General features: G+C 57.3%; 1 protein-coding gene and 1 long non-coding RNA gene across 3 annotated transcripts in view; one reads left to right on the forward strand and one right to left on the reverse strand.

Moving 5' to 3' along the window:
* TNS2 (tensin 2) lies at nt 1-14333 on the reverse strand. The gene is given in 30 exon segments (XM_066258624.1): nt 1-139; nt 272-301; nt 420-488; nt 583-751; nt 1553-1630; nt 1786-1863; nt 1975-2067; nt 2269-2394; nt 2721-2810; nt 2934-3511; nt 3616-3766; nt 3862-4969; nt 4971-5074; nt 5244-5357; nt 5432-5497; nt 5569-5698; nt 5802-5877; nt 6121-6181; nt 6264-6376; nt 6918-7001; nt 8190-8254; nt 8338-8460; nt 9555-9605; nt 9885-10056; nt 10294-10343; nt 10509-10547; nt 10866-10904; nt 11777-11814; nt 12238-12346; nt 13969-14333. Coding segments are annotated over 30 exon segments (4218 nt in total). The 5' UTR covers nt 14044-14333.
* The window catches only part of LOC136325001 (uncharacterized), a 16670-nt gene continuing 8146 nt past the window's right edge, over nt 9949-18472 (forward strand). Inside the window, exons 1-5 of one of the 2 annotated variants that reach the window (XR_010729179.1) lie at nt 9949-10089; nt 10743-10770; nt 15842-16006; nt 16370-16511; nt 18242-18330. This is a non-coding gene — a long non-coding RNA (uncharacterized lncRNA). The remainder of the gene's footprint in view (nt 10090-10742; nt 10771-15841; nt 16007-16369; nt 16512-18241; nt 18331-18472) is intronic. The other variant, XR_010729178.1, reaches the window with a different exon arrangement.

Here is an 18472-nt window from a genome sequence, read left to right on the forward strand (position 1 = left end):
TTATTTTCTCTGGCCCAGTAGAACTTTGGTGATGAAGGTGACAATGGCGCCTGCAGGCTGATCTGGGTCTAGTTCTGCAAAGAGGTGACACACATTCTCCCAGGGGCTTCCCGGCTTCTTGGCCACGAAACCAAAGATTCTAGGGGTACAAAGCCAGGGTCAGATGGGAGCTCAGCACTCCTTCCACAAGGGACTGCAGAGCCAGGCTGGGGAGGAAGGGAGGAACCTCAGTCTCATGGAGGGAAGAGATTGCACTAATGGGGAAGCTTACTTAGAGGTGGTTCCATCAGGGTCGGTCCATCTGCAGAAGGAAAAGAAGTATGAAGGAATGCAGCCTAGGGAATGGCTACCAAAGGAAGAGCTGGGTCAGGGCACTGGTCTCTTGGGTCGTGGGAAGAAAGGTTGGGAGGGAAGGTCACCTCCGGTCCTGAGGGTCGGTGCTGGAGAAGGTGATGCTGTTTACCGGATAATGGCGTCGAAAGAATAGCCTGCGAAGAGGAGGGAGGGTGGAGTCACACCCAGAAGATGGGGTCCCAAGGGCTTAAGCTTGGGGTTCCCCAGGGACTCTGCACACATACTCACTTCCTTTGGTTGTCTGTCAACGTAATGCCCTGGGCTGAGACCTTGAAGTGGACAACAGCTGGTGTTGGGCGGGGACTGCAACTCAAAGCTGCAGAGCTTGCCCGGGCTACTGCCTGGGGGCCTGTCAGCGACTCAGTCTCCACTGAGGTCAGGTAGAGCACACTGCAGGCTATGGAGGCAAGTGGGTTGGGGGGGATACCAGCTCTGTCAGCTCCCAGATCTGTCTCCTAGACCTGCCCCACCAGCTCTTCTACTTCCCCTGGCTAGTGCTGCTCAAAATGTATTAGAATCACATAGATAACTTGTTAAAAAGCAGATTCTATGACCCCAAGATTATAGTCAGAAATGCTGGAAAGAGGCCTGGGAATCTGCATTAATAAGGCCCCTTCCCGGCCCTGGCTGGTTGGCTCAGTGGTAGAGCGTCGGCCCAGCATGTGGAAGTCCCGTGTTCGATTCCCGGCCAGGGCACACAGGAGAAGCGCCCATCTGCTTCTCCACCCCTCCCCCTCTCCTTTCTGAAATCTCTCTCTTCCCCTCCTGCAGCCAGAGCTCCACTGGAGCAAAGTTGGCCCTGGCGTTGAGGATGGCTCCATGGCCTCTGCCTCAGGCGCTAGAATGGCTCCGTTGCAGTGGAGCAACACCCCCTGGTGGGCATGCCAGGTAGATCCCGGTTGGGTGCATGCGATGCGGGAGTCTGTCTGCCCCCCCACACACACTTCAGAGAAATAAAAAAATAAAAATAAAAATAAGCCCCTTTCCCAGGATGCTCATGTTAATAAAACTTTGAGAACCTAGACTAAGGACCTCTTTTTTCCACCACCCTATAAATATGAGGCTCCCCTGCCTTTATTGGTTTTAAAGCATCTGCCAGGGCCCATCCATCTCAAGGCCTTTCAGTGTTCTGTGCCTGCATCTGCAGTGCCCCCCTTGATACCTAGGGAGAGAGGGGAGTGGAGGGAGAGGCCCTTACCAGCACCCTGACGCAGTAGGTCGGCCGCTGTGCTCATGTTGGCGGGCACTGGGCTCTCTGGGGTCTCCTCCAGAGGGTCTGAGGGAAACAGCCAGCAAGGCCAGTCAGTAGGGAATGGCATTCCTTAGGAGCTGCCACCTCAAGGGAAGGCAGGTTGGGAGGCAGGGACCCAGATTCTGCCTTTGGCTGCAGTGGGTGGGGAGAAGTGGGAGGACAGGAAACAAAACACCCACCTTTGCTGGGAATGTGCAGGCAGCAGGGCAGGGACAGGGGCGAGATGGAGTGCTGGGAGACCAGGGCGGACAGGCTGCCTGTGGTCAGAGGTGAGAAAGGCCTGAGGTGCCTGCAGATAGTCTCAATTTCCCCTCCACCCTCCTGCAACCCCTTGGCCTCCCTAAACCAAGCCAGTCCCTGCTTCTCACCAAAGTAGGGCTCACTGGGACAACCCTTGATCTTCACCCCTTTGGGCCCAGTCTCAATGAGAAAGTGGCGGACCAGCTGTTCCAAGGGGTCCCCTGAGAGGCCGGGAGAGGAGAGGAAGGCTTTATCAGATTCCAGGTTCCTGGCTTCCATCCTGCTGGGATTCTTTCCCAAGCATGAGCGTCATTTCCTGTTCCTCCCCACCAAGAAGTGGCATGGCCCACCCACCACCCCACCTGGCTTCTATACCTGTCCCACTCCACTCTCCTTCTCACTTGGTTTTGGGCATTCCATACCTTTCCATGGCTGGGCACTGGGTGGAGGTGTAGCCACTTTGAGGGCCAGCCCATAGGCTCCTTGGAATGAATGACTATCTCTGATGAGGAAGGCCCCAGGGTCCTTGTCCTTCAGCAGGGCAATGGCTGGGGGAGACAGGAGAAGTTTTCACAGCGGCTTACTGAGCCCCACAGAACCCCGCTCTGCTAGCCAGCGCCCCCTGCCCTCACCCTAACAGCTGTGGCAGTGTTGGGAATTTGGGTACAACTTTAGAATTAATGGGGCATTGAAAACGTTAAGTCTAAACCTCTTTGGGCACAAAGCCCAGTATCACCTGCTAGTGAGAAGCTCAGCTCACAGTAAACCTTGAGATGGCAGGAGGCAGTAAGGGCGTCAACTGAAAGGCTGAATTGGGTCCAAAGCCCAGACAGAGCCCTGGAGGATGAGTGGGTGGGGCAAGCTGGCTTCTCACCTTGGTCACGGGAAAGGTGTGGCTTGTACCAGAACTTTGACGTATCCTGGACAAACTTGACGTTGCTCTGGCTTTCTTGCATGGGGGGCTCTAGGATAGGGAAGGGACTGAGCTCAGACCCAGGGCTCTCAAGTCCCCACACCATGCCCTTCCCTAGAAAAATGTGTTCTCCCAAGGTTGCCCTCCACACCTCCTTCCTCAAGGCCTTTATACCTGGGGGTTGAGAAATGTTATTTGGGAGCTGAGGTGCAAAGGTGACATGGTGACTGGTGCCTCTGGCTGGTGGTGATGCCTGCTCTGGGCCCCAACAGCCAGGTCCTGGCAGGTGGCGTTTCTCTGGAAGTGGAGGCTGGCTGGGGTCATTGATGTCATAAGATGTCGCCAGGGGGAAGGCAGGTGTGGGCGAGCTCTGAGGTGGCTCTGGGCTGGCCACAAGCCAGGGCATCTGGGTAGGCACAGGGGTGAGGGGGGATCCATCTGGGCTTTCTGGGGGCTCTCGAAGGCCTTGCCAGGGTGCATGGCGGAGGCCGGGCAGCGTGGTGGGCACAGGGCCCCTTGGACTGCCACTGTCTGAGCGGCCCCCCGGACTCCTCTCCTGAGGCCAGTCATTGGGTGAGCTTGGGGGGGAGATCGAGGAGAAAGGGCTCAGGGCCGGACGCTCAAGCCCACTTCTTGCTGGCAGCTCAGGAGGTTTTTCAGCACCTCCCTGGGAAGCAGGGAGCAAGGCCTCGCCGGGACTCAGTCTCTGAGTGGGCGCCAAGGTGGGAGACCTGGTGTCCTGCCGTCGGGTGCTGCGGGAGGGAAGGAGGTGGCCAGCAGGGCCTCAGTGTCCTGTTGTGAGTTGTCCCCTACCCCAGCCTTCAGGATCTACTTGAACAAGGAGGTGCTCGCCTACCTTTCCTTGCCCTGCACTGGGCTACTGGTGTGCAGGGGTGTGGAGGGACCAGACACTTCTGAAGAGGCACTGCCCTGGGCATTTTGGGAAGACCGCAGCAGAGTACTGTGCCTGCTGGGGTCCTCCCTCCAGGATGCTGGCTCAGGCGACTCTGCAGGGAAGGGGAGAAGCGTGAGCCTGTGCCTTCCCAACTATACTCCAGAACCTTCCTCTGCCCTGGGCATTCCCCGCCCTAGGGCCCCTCACCTGCAGATGTCAAGGGTCCTGCTGGGGCCAGGTGCCCAGGCAGCAGGTACCTCTCCCCTCCCTCCTCTGCAGGAATCTCGTAGCTCAGCTTCCTGGATGGTAGGTAGGGTGGGCTGCCAGGGGAAGTGGAGCCAGCCCGTGGGGAGTGGGCACCAGGGCTGGGATACCCTCTGCCCTCGCCTGCAGAGCCGCAGCTGTGAGGCACCCGACCATAGGCTGGGCAGTAACTGGGAACTGCTCCTCCATAGCTGTACGTCACCAGGGCAGGGTAGCCTGGATGCCCATACCTGCCTTCAGGGCACATGGTGTAGGAGCAGCCCTCATGCCCTTCCTCGCCTGCCTTGGGTGGCTTCAGGCAGCTGTAGTCAGGTATTGGGGCATGGTGATGCCCACAAGCTGGCACCAGCAGGGGGAGTGGGTGCCCGGACCGCACCGGGTGCAGGAGAGGCTTGCCGGCCTCACTTGCCCACCCCTCTCCAGCCTCCCTTTCCAGGCGTAGCCCATACAGAGCTGTCGTGGGCAGTGCCAGCTTCTCCTCACAAGCAGGGCAGGAGCATAGGGCAGGCAGACCAGGGTCCTCTAGGATCACCACCTCCCGGTAGCCTGGGGAGCGGTAGCCGAAGTCCCCACTGTTTGGTTTCCCCAGCTCAGGGGGGTAGGGGTATGGCCCCTCAGACAACGATCTGCAGAGGCGCCTCTTCTCCACAGAGGCCTCCGCATAGCCGTGGGTGGGCCCCTCATATCCCCCATAGGCCAGCCGCCGCCTCTCCAGGATTCCCTCTGGCTGGTAATATCCCCCATTCGGTACCCCACAGGGTTCCCGGTAGCCCTGGCGGCAGGAACAGTGGCGGCTGAGGGCAGGTCTGTGGCCTGAATATGTTCCAAGGTGGGTGCCTCCGCCAGCAGGGTTCTGCTCTTCATCATCCAGGATGGCTGTCTCGCGCCCAGCCCCCCGACCCCCACTGGCCTCTCCGCAGCCTCCCAGGAGGCGATCTAGCTCCTGCTGCTCAGCAGCCGTTGGGGGTGGCCGGCCAGGGGACTCTGTGGCTGGCTCCGTGGTGAGTGTGGATGAATGGCCAGAGTCGCTGCTGATGGACAGCAGGGGGGGGTGGGGGCAGCTCTGGAGAGGGCGCTGGTGGGGTCTGGCAGGGTGCCCGCTGCACCTGGGCATAAGGACTGCCATCTAGGGGGCCACGGGTGTGGGTCAGGGAGCCTGAGTGGGGAGAGGAAGGGTAGGCGGGCAGGGAAAAGAGAGAGCATTAATGAGAGGGGACGGCTCTGGAGACTCTGGCTCAGGGGGTCTTTTTTGGGAGGTGTATCTGCTTGGAAGGTGTGCGTCCCCCAACTCCACCTCCCACCACCCCTGGGCCTGCTGTACACACCGTCCACACTGTCCTCATGATGCTGGTTGAAGTTCTCATAGGAGTCCCAGCGCACGGCGGGTTCCGCTGTGTTGTAGTCAACAGTGACTGAGGGGTTGTTCCGTGGGGTGTTGCCTGTGGAAAGCCCAAGTGGTGAGAAGCACGGCACGGAGACAGCCTTCAGCCCTACCCTCCAGCCCTGCTCTTACCTTTGATCTTCTCAGGGCTAGAGGAGAAGATGAATTCTACTGAGGCTTGGAAGGGGAATCTCTCATCTGTGAGGAGGGGACAGTGAGAAGCCAGGTCCTCTGTCTGCCTGCCCTCACACCATTTGTCTCTGACTCACCAGTCCACGCCTCATCCAGCTGGTCCTTGGGAAAGATGAGCCGTGGTCCGTGGATGGTGCATGTGTGGAACTGGACTCGGAACACAAGGGTCCGGTCTGTCCCCCGGCCACTCTTGTGATAGCATGTCACCTGGGTGAGGGAGACTGGGTCAGGCCCTCATGTCCACTTATACCTACTCTGTGCTTTCACCCTGGGGACTGTCTTGCCACAGCTCTGTCCAAGACTCCCTCACCATGACGTCGCCTTTGAGAAGGAGGGCTGGCTCCAGGCTGATGCAAAGCTGCTGGGGACCAGGGCCTGCAATGTGGCTGTGGAAGAGAGGAGAAGGCAGAGGTGAATCAGGGAGGGCTGTGAAGTCAGGAAGGAGATGGGAATCTGAGCCTTGAGTGAGAGACCTCTAGCTGAGGCTCAGCTTCCCCATCTGTAAAGTAGATTCCATGGTGGTAGTAGTTTTTAGGAACAGAGAGGCTAGAGCTGGAGGTGTTTGGGGAGGCTTGAGAGAGAGGGAGCTGGAGGCCAGGGCAGCAAGGGCCTGGGAACATAGCACTCACTAGATTCCAGATGTATAGACGAGCTGCATGGACTGGTAGATCTTGAGGAAGGGCTGGAAGCCTGGATGGGCAAGAAGACACATTTGGGGGTGCTGAGTGAAGGGGGTGGGGGAACAGCCCCTCATGGAGTATATCAGACTCACCTGTGCCAGGTTCAAAGGCTGGCAGCACAGGTACAAGCACATTGTGCAGGAAGAGAGGGCTGCTGTTCATTCTGATGGAGCCAGACAGCAGACCACTGAAGTAGCTGATATATCTGGTGGGGGAAGTATGTCAAGAACATAAGCCCTTCCTTCTGGAGACCCTCTTGTAGCACTTCAATTGTGCATTGCTCCCGCCCCCAGCCACCCTTGGAAGGCCTGCTCTTCTCCATACTTCCCTCCCATTCCGGCCACCAGAGGTTCTCCTTGCATCTAGCCTCAATCCCTCTTGCTGCATCAAAGGTTTTGTACTTGCTGCCCCCTTTCCCTACAGTGCTCTTGCTCCAGACCTTATAGAGGCAGGACCTGCACATCTCTCTTTTTTTTTTATCATGAGACTCAGCTTTATTTCCTTTATAGCACTTGTCATCATCCAAAATGACCTTATCTATGTATCACAGGTTTATTGCCTTCTACTCCACTAGGGTGTAAGCCCCATAAGAGCAAGGATGCTTGTTCTGAATTCCCAGCACCTGGCACAGTGCCTGGCACATCAGAAGTGCACCATTAAAGCGTGCTATGTGAATGAGAAAAACTTGACCCTGGTAGTTATGAGGGGAACTGCTTCCCTGGCTCATCTCCACCCAGGCTGCTCACCGGTGCTGAGAGGGCTGCAGCTCAGTGGCCACTTTGTCCTCACAGAACTTCCGCATGGTAAGAGTAGCCAGTGCCTGGTCTGCCCTGGGGAGAACAAACAAGCGCAGGGGATGAGGGGCTTGTCTCCATCCTGGTCGCTCATCCTAAGTCCCAGGGGAGGATGACAGGGATGACCCCCAGGCCTAGAGGAAGCCTAGAGTGGTGGTAAAGAGAACTAGAAACCCCACATACAGTCATTTTACTAGTTGTTGGACCTCAAACAATTGTTCCCTGAGCTTTAGTTTCTTCATCTGTAAAATGGACAATAAAAGCATATTATGGGTTGAATTGTGTCCTCCCCCCCCCAAAAAATGAACTTCAAAATGTGACCTTATTTAGAAATAGGGTCATTGCAGATGTAATTAGTTAAGATGTCATACTGGAGTAAGGTGAGCCCTTAATTCAATATGATTGGTGTCCTTAGAAGAGAAAAGACACAGACATACAGGAAGAAGGTCATGTGATGATGGAGGCAGAGACTGAAGTGATGGAGCTGCAAGCCAAGGAACGAACACCAAGGATTGCCGGCCACCACCAGAAGATAGAAAGAGGCAAGGCAGGCTTCTACCCAGAGTTTCAGCAGGAGTGAAGCCTTGTTGACACCTCTCAATTTTTATACTTCCAGCCTCCAGAACTGAGACAAGTTTCTGTTGTCTTAGGTCACTTAGTTTGTGGTAGTTTGTTACAGCAATCCCAGAGAACTGTGGTGAAGTACAAGTGAGAAAAAGAAGGTGGCAATGCCAAGTGTCTAGTACAGGGGTCCCCAAACATTTTACACAGGGGGCCAGTTCACTGTCCCTCAGACCGTTGCAGGGCCGGACTATAAAAAAAAACTATGAACAAATTTCTATGCACACTGCACATATCTTATTTTAAAGTAAAAAAAAATGGGAACAAATACAATATTTAAAATAAAGAACAAGTAAATTTAAATCAACAAACTGACCAGTATTTCATTGGGAACTATGGGCCTGCTTTTGGCTAATGAGATGGTCAATGTGCTCCTCTCACTGACCACCAATGAAAGAGGTGCCCCTTCCGGAAGTGCAGCTGGGGCCAGATAAATGACCTCAGGGGGCCGCATGTGGCCCACGGGCCGTAGTTTGGGGACCTCTGGTCTAGTAAATGGCTCTCTGAACTCAGAGGTGGGGCTTCAGGTGAGATGGGCTGTCAAAGACCAGCTGGAGGAAGGGCCATTGGGAAAGGGGCCACTCAAGGGCAGGGGAGCCTCACCCTGCAGAGATCTTGCTGTAGTGCATGTAGGCAGAGACGATGACCCCGAGCTTGCTCTTGCTCCCCTGAAGATACAGACAGCGATAGAGGGCCTGCTGGGGCCCCAGGCTGAGGCACCTCACTCTGCAAACCCAAAGTCCCAGCCCACCTTGCAGTACAGGACGACCACATGCTGTGGGTCAGCACTGAGCCAGGTCTCCATGGCTTTGCAGATGGAGCACAGCTTGTCCAGGGGGGGTGCGTGCAGCTCAGGCCAGCCAAAGTCCTGGACCTGGGTGTGGGGGGGTGCAGGTTGAAACTGGGATTGGGGGGCATGAGTGAAGAGAGAGGGGTGAAAAAGAGACAGAGTGTAGAGGTCTGGGGCAAGGTCAGCCTCTTGGCTTGCCACAACAAGGGCCTTAACACTTTGTTAATCTGTATAGTGGATTGATACCTGTTGCACCATGGTTTGGGGTGCCATAGGGGAAAGTGGTTAAAAGTGAAGTAGAGGTCCTGGCCGGTTGGCTCAGCAGTAGGGCGTTGGCCTAGCATGCGGAGGACCCGGGTTCGATTCCCAGCCAGGGCACACAGGAGAAGCGCCCATTTGCTTCTCCACCCCTCCGCCGCGCCTTCCTCTCTGTCTCTCTCTTCCCCTCCTGCAGCCAAGGCTCCATTGGAGCAAAGATGGCCCAGGCGCTGGGGATGGCTCTGTGGCCTCTGCCTCAGGCGCTAGAGGGGCTCTGGTCACAACATGGCGAGGCCCAGGATGAGCAGAGCATTGCCCCCTGGTGGGCAGAGCGTTGCCCCATGGTGGGCGTGCCGGGTGGATCCCGGTCGGGCGCATGCGGGAGTCTGTCTGACTGTCTCTCCCTGTTTCCAGCTTCAGAAAAATGCAAAAAAAAAGAAAAAAAAAAGTGAAGTAGATAGCCCTGGTCGGTTGGCTCAGTGGTAGAGCATCGGCCTGGCGTGCAGGAGTCCTGGGTTCGATTCCCGGCCAGGGCACACAGGAGAAGCCCCCATCTGCTTCTCCACCCCTCCCCCTCTCCTTCCTCTCTGTCTCTCTCTTACCCTCCAGCAGCCAAAGCTCCATTGGAGCAAAGTTGGCCCAGGTGCTGAGGATGGCTCTGTGGCCTCTGCCTCAGGTGCTAAAATGGCTCTGGTTGCAACAGAGTGACGCCCCAGATGGGCAGCGCATCGCCCCCTCGTGGGCATGCCGGGTGGATCCCAGTTGGGCACATGTGGGAGTCTGACTGCCTCCCTGTTTCCAACTTCAGAAAAATACAAAAAAGAAAAAAAAGTAGATGCCAACTGCTACTGTTAATAACCAGGAGGTTCTGGCTTCTGGTGTGGGGATGATTCTGTTTAATTGCTTTCATCCCCTCCTACCTTGGGATTTAGGCGGGTCAGGTCATGTCTTTTTTCTGAAAGGTTGAAGAGCTGCAAGAAAAGAGGGTAGGCTTTAGATCTGACGCAGCGAGGCTCGGGGACGCACGGTGGTGGTATCACCCGCTGTACCCCGAAGAGCCCTTCTCCAAAATGAAGAAGTTGCTAAGACCCTGCGCAGTTGTGATAGATGTAGCCGGGTTTTCTGCATTCAAGGCTGGTTCCAGCAGCGCCTCGGATCCCGCCTCCAAGAGTCTGGCGTCAGGGTGCAGCCTAACCCATCAGGACTACTCAGCCTTCTCATTGGCTGACTGAGGTAGGCCCGCCCCTCACCAGGTACTTGTCGCGGTGCTTGGATTGCAGCACATGAGCCAGCTCGCGCAGGTGGCTCCGGTGTCGCTCCTCGTCCGGTCGGGCTGGGAAGGCGGCGGCCAGGATCCGCTCAGTCACGTAGGTGAGGTCCAGGTCCCAGCGGCGTTCCATTAGCGGATCCAGGCTGAAGCTCCTGGAAGGAGTGAAGCTTGTGTAAGGAACGGAGGTGCGGGCTCCCGGAGGGGTCTAGTGTGATGGAAGGTTGTCTGGCCGATGGCAGCTGAAGTCTCCCGGGTCCTGAAAGTGGGTGGGACCCCTTGGGGGTATGGAGCTGGTCCCAGAAAACGTTGTTGGGGGACACTGCCCTGGTCTGAGGTGTGAGGACGACGGAAAGGGTTCATGTGGAACCGCCTCTGGCGCCCTCACTTACCTGGGCAGAGTGCTGCGCTGCTTTGAGTGATTCAGAGACTTAGTGGATCCCTGGTGGAAGAGACAAGATGATGAACAAGCATCTTTTGGGAGTCCCCCGAACTCGAGGCTCCCCACTCCAGAGTTCCATGCACTTTTGTCCTCAGAAGAAACCTAGGTCCTTACTCCCAGAGCTACCTGCTGCCACAATCACCCTGTCCCCTCCCATCACCTTACCAGGTGCTCTATGCGCCTCACAGGAGCCGTGTTTCTCCGCTAGAGGGAGATGAAGGGGGAACGGAGAGTGGTTAGTGTAGGAGCAAGGACCACTCTGGGCCTGGGGAAAGTTGAGACGGCCTGCTGGTGTCCCTGTGAGGGCTGTACTGGGCAAGGGAAGAAGAGTCCTAGTCCCCAGCTCCCCCAGAGGACAAGAAAAGCAGAGGACTTAGACATTTCCCCCCTCTTTTTCAGGATGACCAATACCCACAGCAGTCTCAAGGTTATCTCCTGGGGATGCCCCTCTATGGCCACCAGACCTTTGGACCCTGCAGTCAGGTTCCTTGCCTCCCCCACCCCATTCCAAAGTACACTCACCAGCTCTGCAGGAGGCAAGGCCTGACAAGATGAAGTCACCTGGAAGGAGACTAGAGTGAGGGGCTAAGCTCCTGGTGAAATGGGCTCTCCTGGGCTTAAGGATGGGGCTACCCCTCAGCTCCAGAAAAGTAGAAGGGCTATCAGGAGATGGGTGCAGACTCCAGCAGAAGTTCCTCTATTTAAGGGAGCCTCCCCTCTGGCCTCTAGGTCCCTCAATCCAGGCCCCCCACTTGTTGCTCTTGGCTCCCAGCCCCATGCCCACACAGACCCCCATTCATCCAGCTGCAGGGCAGGAGTTATATATAGGGCCATGCAGGCAGGCCACGGCCAGGGACGGACACTGGCCTCTTTCACCAGGAGACCCCGCCCCTGGGCACACAGCTCCCCCAAGCTGGTTCCAGGGCTCTGGGAACCCCTGTACTGCAGGAGGGGGACCAAGGAACCACCTAGAGATGGGGCTGTCTCAGGTCCCCAGTGGACAGTGGGTGCTATCTACAGCTTGTACCTTTTGCTCAGCCTCTACAGGGCCCAGGACAAGACCCACTCAGGCATCCTGAGGCTCCTTCCCCAGAGGGAAGGCACAGCCCATCCGCTGCCCAGTCTCTGAAATCCTGCTCCCCCACCCACCCACCCCACCCTTCCTCCTCCTCATTCATTCCCCACCCCCACCCTCTTGCCAGCTGCAGCCTGGGCACAGCACCAAGACAAACGCTGTCTAGCTGTCCACTCGCCTGGGTCAGCCCTCCAGGGGGTGGAGTACAATGGTTCTTAAAGGGCCGGGTACATCCTCTGCCACCCCAGCAGGGGTTCCCCAATGATGAGAGAGACAGAGGGTGATGCTAGTGTGGTTAGAGAAGACTGTTTCAGAGGAGGAAGGGACCACAGTCCCCTTTCCCTCACCAGATACCCACCTTTGCTTCACATTTTCTGTGTGTGGCCACCTTGCAGACTAGATGGGGATAAGAGGAGGAGGGGTTAGCAGGTGCCTTTTGGGGCAGTGGAAGGGATGACCCTCTCCCATCTCCCCAGGCCCAAAAACCGATCCTGGGACTTCCAGGACTCAAGCTGTATTGAGATGGAATGGGCAGAGCATGGCAGTGGAGTACTGCCCAGGCCAGGGTGAAGGAGAGCCAGAGTAATGTTCTAGGGCAGGTGGAGGAAGAAGAGGAGGAAGAAAGGGAGGAAGCCCAGGCACAGATCAGGGTGGGAAGGTATTGTACTCGGATCTCCTGGGTTGCTGAGGGTGTCTGTCATAGGAAGCAAGGGTTATCTGGAGGGAGGCAGCTGCCTCTTGGTTCCCATTTTGTCCAGTCCAGTGTTCTGTGCCTCTGCTGGCTAGAGCTGTATGACACAGTGGTGCTGGGTGCCTCACCTCTGCACGAGACGCCTGTCCCATCGATGGTCAGCTTACACACTGCACAGACTGGTGGTTTCTTCCGGAAAACCTTCTCCCGGAAGCTATGTGGCTCAGCTTTCCTAGGCTAGGGGTGGGGGGCAGACACAAGCAGTGGTGTGCATTCCCAGTGGGGCCATCTCCAGGACTGTGCTGGGGCTTAGCATTGTACTGGTTCCTTTCTTCGTCCCTCCTGATTTTAATCCCTAAACTCGTAGGACACACTTGGCCATGGCTGTTTCCGGCTAGTTGTGGGGCCTGTCCTTGACAGTGAATGGAATCTGGCCCCTTGCATCACCGTTGTTGGGTCAGCTCCTCCCCAGGGTATCACTTAGGTCCTCACATGGCCCTGCTGTGTGATAACCTGTGGTCACTGCCTCCCCCCAGATTTAAGAGCTTTCCTCCTGGTGGAAGTTACTCTCTTACTCTGCTCTATGAGGCCCCTGTTTCTCCTCCCATCTTACCCTCCCCAGATGGAGGCCCATGTGCAGAGGGAGCAGCAGGGGGTCCAGGCATGAACAACGTAGAATGATAGTCACGCAACAGCACCCAGACTGACCTGGCAGGAGTGGCCTCAGCCAGTCCTGCTCCCGTGGCTCCTGCTGTCCCCACGCTTCTAGGCAGCTGACCTGCCCTCCCTCTGCCCCATACCCCCCCTCCTCCAAGAACAACATGTTTACTCATTTTGCATTGAGGCTGCAGGCAGTTGTGTAAGAAGGCAGATGGTAATACTGGAGGGAGAGGCAGAGACATGACATTGGGGAAAATATTTAGCTGCCTTGCTTCTGCTGGATGTAGTGAGCACCCTGTCATCTGAGGAGGTTCAAGGGGGATTTCCACATTGAATGGGGGAGGAGAAGGCCAGATGTTGTGTGGATGTTGGCCCCTTCTCACCCAGAGGTGCAGTGAGGCAGGAGGATGGGATGACCCCTGTGGCCCAGGCCTACCTCAGCCCCATCCCCTCCATCATGTTCACTCTCAGTCCCTGTCTGGGGACCTTAGCCTCCTTGCCTCCTCTCCCCTATCCATTTCTCTCCTTTGGAGTTCAAGTTCCTGCCCCCTTCCCTTTTATAGTATTGTCTTATGCTGCTTTGATGGGGTCTCCAGGCTGCCTAGTCTGGGGACCCAGGCAGCACCTCTGGTCTCTTGGCTATCTGTCCCTGAAGCAGCTGGATTAAAGCAGCAGATGAACTCTCCTAAACTGGACCAACCTTGCTGGATCCACTAGGAAACTTGAATGCATTTGGCATAAGCGGCGCACAGTTGGTATCAGCAGAAAGCTGCCCCCCAGTGTCTAAGGCCCTGCCCAGACCCTGGCTGTTTCCTTCCCTTCCCTCACCAGCCCCCACCACATTGCCCCCAAACTTCTCAGCTTGGAGAAGGAGCCTGATCTCTTAGCCTTGTTCTGGAGCTCCAGGATAGTACCCGGAAAGGTCCTACGATGAAGTATACCTAGCTATAGGTATAGGGGCAAGATCCCCCAGGGCTGGCCTCAGCTAGGAAACACAAACCAGTTCTGCTCTAACCGACTTCTGCCGCTCTGTATCACAGCCCTGGCCACCTCTAAGGGGCGGAATAAAGGGGATGTAGGGCAAGGGGAGAAGGCTGAGGAAGAGGGTCTGGCCTGGAAATCTGATTTCCCGGCCCCCTCCCCCACTGCCCACACCTCCACGCCTGCCCCTCCTTTGTCCTGCTGGTGGGTACTCCTACCCTGCTGGTGGCCCGGCTGCTGTCCCTCCTCCCCAGGGCTCTGAGCAGCCTCTCCATGGGGCCGCTGGACTTCATGGTGTCCGGCTGGCTGGGGTGCTGGCCGCGCACCCCGAACAATGCTGGGGCCAGGCGTGGGGCTTCCTGGAAGTGGCCTGGTGGAGGCAGCCGCTTCCCCTGGGTGGAGGGTAGGCTGTCTGGCTGGTGTGAGGAGAAGCCCAGCCCTGGAAACGGAGGGGAGTACAAGCGGGAAGGGGGCAGGTCGCTGCTCCAGGAAGTGGGGTGGGGGAGGATGTGGAGGAGGCCAGGAGATCAGATTCCCAGGATCTACCCTGCTGGGAGTGTCAGCCCAAGATCTTTTGCCCCTACCCCCTTGCTCTGGAGCTGCCCCATGCCCAGGGATCCACCCTATCCAGGGATCTGCAGGGATACAGAGATCTAGCCCCACCCCCAGGATGGGGGGCAGGGTGGGAATTTAGGTCTCAGGGCAGGGCTCAAGGGCCAGTAGGGAACACAGAGTCCTGGCCAGGCCAGCCTCCCAGCCTGAATTCTCAGGCTCACTGGGGACTTACGGTGGGGAAAACGGGGGGGGGGGGGGGGGGGGGGGGGGGATGGGGGGGGAGTGCGGACCTGGGATTCACTATCTTGGCTAGCCCAGGATCCCAGGATTGGGAGTGCATCCTGAGAGTCAGGGAAAATGGGACTGAAGGCCAGCTTTCTACCTCAGTTTCACTGGTTGTGAAGTAGGAAAAGGACAACTTGCTCCCCTCCCTTACCCCATTCATACTGGAAGGCAAATTCTAGTCTAAAGGATTGATCCATTCTCCTGCCAAAGTCCAAGGCATTTGACTCTCTTGACAGCCCCCAGGTGCTCTGCTTCTGACACAGTCCCCCATTCATTCATTCTCTGGGCTGTGACTTCTCAGATCTCTAGCCCCTCTTTGAAGCCCTGCCACTTCGGCCCTCCATCCCAGGCCCTAGGGCTGCCCCTCTCCGAAAGCTTGAATACTACCTTCATGACTCTCCTAGTTCTGCTCTTCCTCAGCAGCTGTCTCACATGAGCACTGGACAGGAGGCTCCCCTCCCAACATACTCCACACCCCTCAGTGGGCCTCCTGCCTCCCTCCTGGGAACATGGCCAACTTCCTGTCCCAGGGATTCAAGGGAAGGAGGTGGGTTGGGGCCTTAGAAATGGGGGAAGTCATTTTCCAAAAATATAAAGGGTTAATGCCCTGGGGGGGTCCTCATCCCCAAGCCTTTGACAGCAGCCCCTTGGACCAGCAAGAGCTGTCACTTGAAAGAATGTGCAAATATCCCGCCCTCATTTGCATGGTATTTACTGAATGTCCCAGAGCTCAGGCAACTCCCCCAGCTCTGGCATCTCCCACTAGGTCCTTAGACTTCCCTGTCCCTTGGACTTGACCCTGGGGCAGGTCTAATACTGCCATCTCTGGATGAGTCCCCTTATGGGAGCCCATTCAGAACACTTCCTGGTCCTGCTGGGCTGGACCCAGCCTGAGGTTTCTCTCTTAAAGTGTTAATTCTGCTTCCAGGTCAGTAGGTCTGTCCCCAGAGTACCTTGCCCAGAGGGAGGTATCTGTGTGGCAAAGCCTGTGCCCCTAGTCTGTAACTGGATAGGGGCACTGGCTTTGCAACCCACTCCCACCCCATGAGTTCTGGCTGGGTCCCAGGACATTCCAGGCCCCTGGCCAGTGTGGGCAATTGGGCCTGGCCTCATCTGTCCCCAGCCCTACTGGGGGGAGGAGGAGCCCAGTGGTAGGGTAGGTGGCCTTTCTCTGCTCCGATTGCTCATACCCTTCCAGCATGCTTCTACTGCTCCCTCCAGAGGGGCTGAAAGTCCCCTCATCTGCAACAGGTCTGCAAACATCTTTTGGCCCTCACCCTTTTCTCCTGGCGGGCTCACTAACACCTGTATGGGGTGGCCAGCGAAGCATGGCTTTGAATCCTTCTCCATCCTGTGGGGCACCTCTGAGGGAAGACGGAGATGGGAGAGCACTGATCCCTCAGCCTGGGCCTAGAGGTAAACTGGCTCACTGGGAAGCCATGGCCAGACCCCAGAGGACCCTTGCCCTTCTGCCTGGAACATTCCAGAGCCTGTTAGCCTCTTCCCCAGCCTGGCCCCATCACACAACGAAGGCTTGGGTTTGTTTGGAGATACCCCTCCACCCACACTCCCCCTTCCTGGAAATAGCTGTGGTTGGATGAGAGGCTGGGAGCTTGGCCGCCACGGAGGAGGGGTGAGGCCCAGTAAAGGAGAGAGGGAGGAAGGCGGGGTCTAAGGGTGTGCCCTGGGGGATCTGGAGACTTGAGAGTAGCAGTACAAGGGGGCCGAGGAGTGGGGCTGGGAAGTGGAGTTGGCCTCTTCTGTGCCTTTCTGCCTCAGTTTCCTCAGATGTGAAGTAGAAAAGGAACACTCTTACAAGCACTCCCAGACCCGGACGCGGCCACCAGTTCCCACCGGAGTCGGAGTCGCAGGCCTGCATATGGGAGGCACTTGCTCCGTGGAGCTCGAGAAACGGCACTTGGTGCAGACGAGTGCGTGGCAGGAAGGAGCAGCGCTGTGCCCGGGGGCGGGGGCGCACCAGGACGCGCGAAGGCGTGATGGCTCCGACCCGAGTGTGACCGCGGCCCGCGCCCCGCCCCCTGGTCACCTTCCTGGTTGCCAGCTGTCTAGGCTCGCCGCGGCCCCGTCCGATTCCCGACCTCCGGGGGCGCCAGCTCCACTCCCCTTGCCCCTTCTAGCCCCGGAGGCCCTGCGCCCCCTGGCGACGGCCCTCAGGCACTGCTCCCTGGCTGTGACGCACAGGCCACCGCCCTCCCGCCCAGCGCGGCCACTCACCTGCGGGGGGCACGCGGCGGGGCGGGGGCGCGCCGGGGCGGGGCAGCAGCCGCAGCAGGGGGAGCCCCGGGGCCAGCCCATTGCAGCCAGCCCGCGGAGCGGCCCCGCCAGAGGCACGGGAGGCGGGAGCGGGCGCCGCACTCCTGAGCTCCTTCCCGCCCTGCCGCGCCCTCGCCGCCTTCTCCTCCCTCCAGCGCTGCTCCCCTCCCTCCCTCCTGTCCCGCTCCAATCCCCACCTTCCGCCCGCTCCCGCCCCTCGCCCTCCTCCTCTCCCTTTTCTCCCCACCTTCTGCGAACCCCGCTCACAAAGAGCTGAGATGAAGGAGGAGCACAGAGACACCGAGAGACACTCGGAGAGGGGCAGAGACTGAGATGGGGGAGGGCCTGACCTGTGGTGGCGCAGTGGATAAAGCAACGACCTGGAATGCTGAGGTCGCGGGTTTGAAACCCCGTGCTTGCCTGGTCAAGGCACATACGGGAGTTGATGCTTCCTGCTCCTGCCCCCCTACCCCACTTCTCTTTTTCTCTCCTAAAGTGAATAAGTCTAAAATAAGAGATGGAGAGACAGGTTTTGAGGAAGGTGGACACGGAGGACACAGGCCAAACTACCCACATGAGACAAACGCAGAAGAAATGGTGGGCATAGGTCTGGAAGGTGCTAGAAACAGGATGCACACATAGGACTGCCTCTGTGATAAGCTGGCACGGAACTGGAAAACTTAGCGTTAGCAACACCATTTTATTTATTTATTTTTTTAATTTTTTTTTTTTTTTTTTTTCCCATTTTTCTGAAGCTGGAAACAGGGAGAGCCAGTCAGACAGACTCCCGCATGCGCCTGACCGGGATCCACCCGGCACGCCCACCAGGGGCTACGCTCTGCCCACCAGGGGGCGATGCTCTGCCCATCCTGGGCGTCGCCATGTTGCGACCAGAGCCACTCTAGCGCCTGAGGCAGAGGCCACAGAGCCATCCCCAGCGCCCGGGCCATCTTTGCTCCAATGGAGCCTTGACTGCGGGAGGGGAAGAGAGAGACAGAGAGGAAAGCGCGGCGGAGGGGTGGAGAAGCAAATGGACGCTTCTCCTGTGTGCCCTGGCCGGGAATCGAACCCGGGTCCTCTGCACGCTAGGCCGACGCTCTACCGCTGAGCCAACCGGCCAGGGCCAGCAACACCATTTTAAAGAGGAAAAGTCAGGCCTCTTACCCCTTCCTTTCTGTGGAGAAAGGAAAGAAGAATCCACGATCACTAAGCTGCTCCACTCAGCACTTCCATTGCCCTGCTTTGGAGCTGGACAGTCAATCTTACTCCCTAGGAGACTTCTATTGAAAAGTCTTCCTCACATTTAACTCAAGTTCCAGGCTTCCAATAGATGTGAAAGTTCATTCTGTGGTTTAACATAACTCCCTTCTTTTGCAGTGTCTGGATCTGGCACTTCCTGGAATTGACTTAATGGGCCATGGGGCTGGTTTGAATTGTGCCACTCTGGAGGGGAAGGTAAAAGAAAGGCATGTCTTTCTAGAAGCTCTGAGTCTATTTCTATTTCCAGATTCCCCAATGCTTTTTAGCAGTGAACACTTCCTGAAACTTTCTACCTTCCTCCCCTCCCTACTAGATTTTCCATGATGAAAACAGGTCGGGGGAGGGCAG

The sequence above is a fragment of the Saccopteryx bilineata genome, chromosome 2 (genome assembly GCF_036850765.1).
Source record: "Saccopteryx bilineata isolate mSacBil1 chromosome 2, mSacBil1_pri_phased_curated, whole genome shotgun sequence".
In the NCBI taxonomy this organism is placed as follows: domain Eukaryota; kingdom Metazoa; phylum Chordata; class Mammalia; order Chiroptera; family Emballonuridae; genus Saccopteryx; species Saccopteryx bilineata.